General features: G+C 46.7%; 1 protein-coding gene across 1 annotated transcript; it reads left to right on the top strand.

The window, feature by feature from the left end:
• The first annotated feature begins 215 nt into the window (after window positions 1-215).
• Window positions 216-3,699, top strand: RPL37A (ribosomal protein L37a). The gene is made up of 4 exons (XM_071747758.1): window positions 216-364; window positions 969-1,097; window positions 2,285-2,367; window positions 3,532-3,699. Exons 1-4 carry the CDS (start codon window positions 362-364, stop codon window positions 3,593-3,595), a joined length of 279 nt encoding a protein of 92 aa, XP_071603859.1. The 5' UTR covers window positions 216-361; the 3' UTR covers window positions 3,596-3,699.
• The last annotated feature ends 391 nt before the right edge of the window (window positions 3,700-4,090 follow it).

Raw genomic sequence — 4,090 nt, 5'->3', positions numbered from 1 at the left:
GCTCCACCGCCTCTCCGGTTATTCCTCCTTGGGTGGAAATCTAAAAATCAGAGCTCCTGTCCCTCAATTCCGACCCGGCGCGGCAGGGGCTGAGGTACCGCTTGCGTTTCACACTGATACACGGTGTGTTCTGATCTTCCCGCATCAGGCTGTGAGTGCGCGCCGCGGTGGTGTTTTTTACGGCTTTGGATAACCCCGTTATCCCAGGATAAAGATACAGAATTTGCAGCGCGACCATAGAGCTCAGCACCACCACGGTGCAGACAGCCTCGCTCCTCCCTCCCCCTCACTTCCGGCGGCCACAGCTCGTAGCGCCTGCGCAGTTGGCGTTCCTCTCTCCGCGTCGGCGCCGGGCAGGAAGATGGTGAGCGGGGCTGGGGCACCGCGGTCCATCCGCCGCCATCCGCCCCCGAGCTGCCGTGCTGGGGTCCTGGGGCGCGGTGAGGGTCAGGGCAGAGCTCTCTGAAGGCCGCCCCCGGGCCCCGTGTGGGCGCTGCCTCCTCTTCGGGAGGCGGCGGCGAGGGGGGCCCCTCCTGGGCAGCCTGTGGGAGGCGGCCCGTGTGAGGGCAGCGGCGACCGGGGAGGGTGACGGGGAGGCCGTGGAAGGCAATAGACGTCCCGGTAAGAGGCCGGGCTCGGGTGTAGAGTGGAGTGGAGTCTGCGGTAAGGAAGGGGGTGGTGGGGCCTGGGGGGCGGCTCGGCTGGCGGCAGCGTTCCGTGGGAGAGGGGCTGCCCGTGAAGGACGGAGCTTTGGTCGCGTTTGGGTGACAGATCACGGCCCTCTGCTCACAGGGCCCCATTTGCAGCTGGGAGGCGGCGTCAGTGTCGCATCGTTTCGTAACTATCACTGTTCGGGGGACTGTAGGGTCGCTGAGCGGATTGCTGTCGTGTCGGGAGAGGAAAGGGAGCAGCCGTGGAGATGGCGTTCCCAGTAAAGTTTAACCTTATTCTGGTTTGTCTTCCCATAGGCTAAGCGCACCAAGAAGGTTGGGATCGTGGGTAAATATGGGACCCGTTACGGTGCGTCCCTTAGGAAGATGGTGAAGAAGATCGAAATCAGCCAGCATGCCAAGTATACCTGCTCCTTCTGTGGCAAGGTGAGAAACTTCCTGCCCTGAAGTGGTCTAATAACTTTGTTACTGATGCTAGAGATGCCGTGTGGTGCTTTGGTAGTTTTTCTGCTTAATAGGTAACTCAGTCCGTTTTGAGACTGTTTAGTTTATTGCATGTTTTAGGCTCCTATTAGGATTCTTTATAAAATAAAAAGAGGTTGGTGGTCATCTCACGTGTATATTAAGTGCTAGAAAACAAAAATTGTTTCATTGCACAAAATAGTGAGAAACGTTGTCATGCTTTACATTTTACATATCTAAAACAAAGACCTCACAAAATCAGAACACCATGCTTGCTTTCTGATAAATAGGATATGTCTTGAGGTGGTTTGGTTTTTTACTTCATCAGCTCCATAGGTTATCTGAAAGAGGAGAAGAACTTGCTTTTCTCAGTTACAACTTGTGATTATAGTTGCTTACTTACATTTGTGTGCCATATGACTCTGGATGAGGAAGAACTTCTGATAGGAATTTATCTTGCTGCTCATATAGCTAACCAAAATTCACTCTTAATTTTTTTTGACTGAGAGGCTCATCAGTTTGTGTTTTGCTCAGTTAATTTTTACCAATACATGAAAGTATCTTTTGGTGGCTGGAAGCTTAGAAGCATTTCCATCTGAGGTTTTTTATTTTCAGTCTCTCGTGTGAAGTGAGAATGTTGATAACCCCCCCATTTGCAGAGCTGTCTGGGCCTGGGCAAATCCAGTGCTGTCTTCAAAAGGTGATGGGAACTTGCCTGGGTGAAAGGAGTTTGGTCGGTGCCCACTGCTCCCTCTGTAGATGCCCTGCAAAGTTGGTCCAGTTTAGAGCATCTTGGGGTGTTCTGGTAGCAGTAATAACAATGATGTTACATTGGTCATCAGGCCAGGGGAGGATGTTGGTTTGTTATGACCAGTGTAACTCCTAACTTTTTCTTTCTTGATGAAACGACCTACTTTGTATTTAATAACAAAGTGTTTCAGAAGGACTTTCCCTGCTCTGAAGAATCCTCATTAAAATATTCCCTGGTCTTTTCCTGTCTTAACAAGGCTTGTAGGTAATGCTGTGGTGTGAGGCTGATATCCTCACCTGAAGCTTGTTGTTGGATGATAGTAAAAGTTCTCTTGGCTTTTTCAGCTGATGTAGCATTCCAGGGTTTTTATCAATTAATCTGTTTTTACCTTTTTTTACAGACCAAAATGAAGAGAAAGGCTGTGGGTATCTGGCACTGTGGATCCTGCATGAAGACAGTTGCAGGTGGTGCCTGGACTTACAAGTAAGGAAATAAAGCAGCTTCTATCAGCATTTATTCTGATATAGCTGAATCATAATACAGGTTTTTATTTAATGTTTTTAAATTTCAGTCTACTAACCATTAAGTAGATCTGTCTCACATTAGTGATATGTGGGAGTTTTTTGCCTGCAGTGCTAAAATTTGATTGGGATGGATCAAATTGGATTTCATTGCTGATCTTCCCAGCTGGTGCAGCTTCTGTACTTTATCCATCATATTACTGCTGCTGGTTTTGGTGGGTCCCTCCAAAATTTCTTTCTCTGGGCTTTCTCAGATTAGCTCTTTTATTCTTCAAAAACACAAGCTCTGCATCTTCAGATAAAGCAATTGAAACATGCAAATGCTGAAACACTTGTATAAGTATTTTCTGCCCTGGCTGTAGCAGCATTTCTTACTGAAGATGTAAACTGCAGTTGTTGCTTCACGAGTTACTGCACTTGGGGCAGTTTTTTCATCATGTTGGAACAAAAAGAGCAGAGAGGGTGGTTGGTTCATTCAGCTGTAGGGTGGAATCAACCATACTGATGACACCTGACAGCTCTCCCTCCAACCTATTCTCAAAAAGGGCTTCAACAGCTTCTAATAAATTGGCTCTCTGACCTGGGGATTATTTTTCCTTGATTCTTTTGAGTGTATAAAAATCTTAATTGTGTAATGGAACTCTTAGATCTTGTGTCAAAGACTAAGCAGCATTCTTTTGTGCTTACTCACCAGCCTTTTTAGTTCAGAAACACAGATAAAATGGGCAAACCAGGCTTAGTCCTAGGAAAATTATTTCCCTTTTTTTTTTTTTAAGCCCTGAATCATTATAATCCTTAGTGCAATGGTGCCCTGGTAGAGAACACTCCCCTGACTTCTGGTAGAAGGCAAATTTGTTCCACCTGTAACAGTCAGAAGGAATCTGAGCCCACGTGGTGCTTGTGTACAGTCGACACGAGTGGGTAATTGGGCATGAGATGTGGATTATGAACTTGAGTGTGATTCTGTGGGCAGCAGCCTGTGTTTTCTTGTGAAAATCAAAGGGGAATCAGCTCCCTGTTGACAGTGCAGTCAGGCAATAACAACTTGATTTGTGCTTTCTCCAAAAACATTGGTGCGGGTTGTTCTTCTGCTGCCTTGTGCAGATGACTCTGTTTCTTCTTCCAGTACCACCTCTGCAGTGACAGTGAAATCTGCAATCAGAAGACTGAAGGAATTGAAGGACCAGTAGAAGCTGCATCCTGTTATCCTTGTGAAACATCCTTTTTTTTCCCCCACTGACAAGATCTGTCTTTTTAACAATAAAAAGGTGATAATGGAGTGGAATCATGTTAATCTTCCTGCAAAGTGTCATTTCTGTCTTGCTTTACTGTATTTATTATAACTATAGACACAGTGGTGGCATCCAGTATTTGAGTGATCCTTGTTACTGATGAAGCCATTAAAAGCCAACTCCCTTCCAGTTAATTCCATGCTTTGTTGCTTCAATGTGCTGAGGAGAATCAAAGGAGAGCTGGAAGAAGCCTGGTGCATCTTGAGTTGTCCTTCATGATTGTGCCTTAAGGAATAGAGTAGAGCTCCATGAGTGGAGGAATGGACTGAAGTAAGGGGGGGAGGAGAGAACATGGAAAATACCACTGCCTCTTCCTATTTGCTGCTGGAGAGAGCTCAGAGGAGTAGGGTCTGTACTGCAGGATGAAGAGGATAAAAGAGCACTGTGACTGCC

Source organism: Heliangelus exortis, chromosome 6 (assembly GCF_036169615.1).
Source record: "Heliangelus exortis chromosome 6, bHelExo1.hap1, whole genome shotgun sequence".
Classification (NCBI taxonomy): domain Eukaryota; kingdom Metazoa; phylum Chordata; class Aves; order Apodiformes; family Trochilidae; genus Heliangelus; species Heliangelus exortis.
This window is presented reverse-complemented; position numbering and strand designations above follow the sequence as displayed.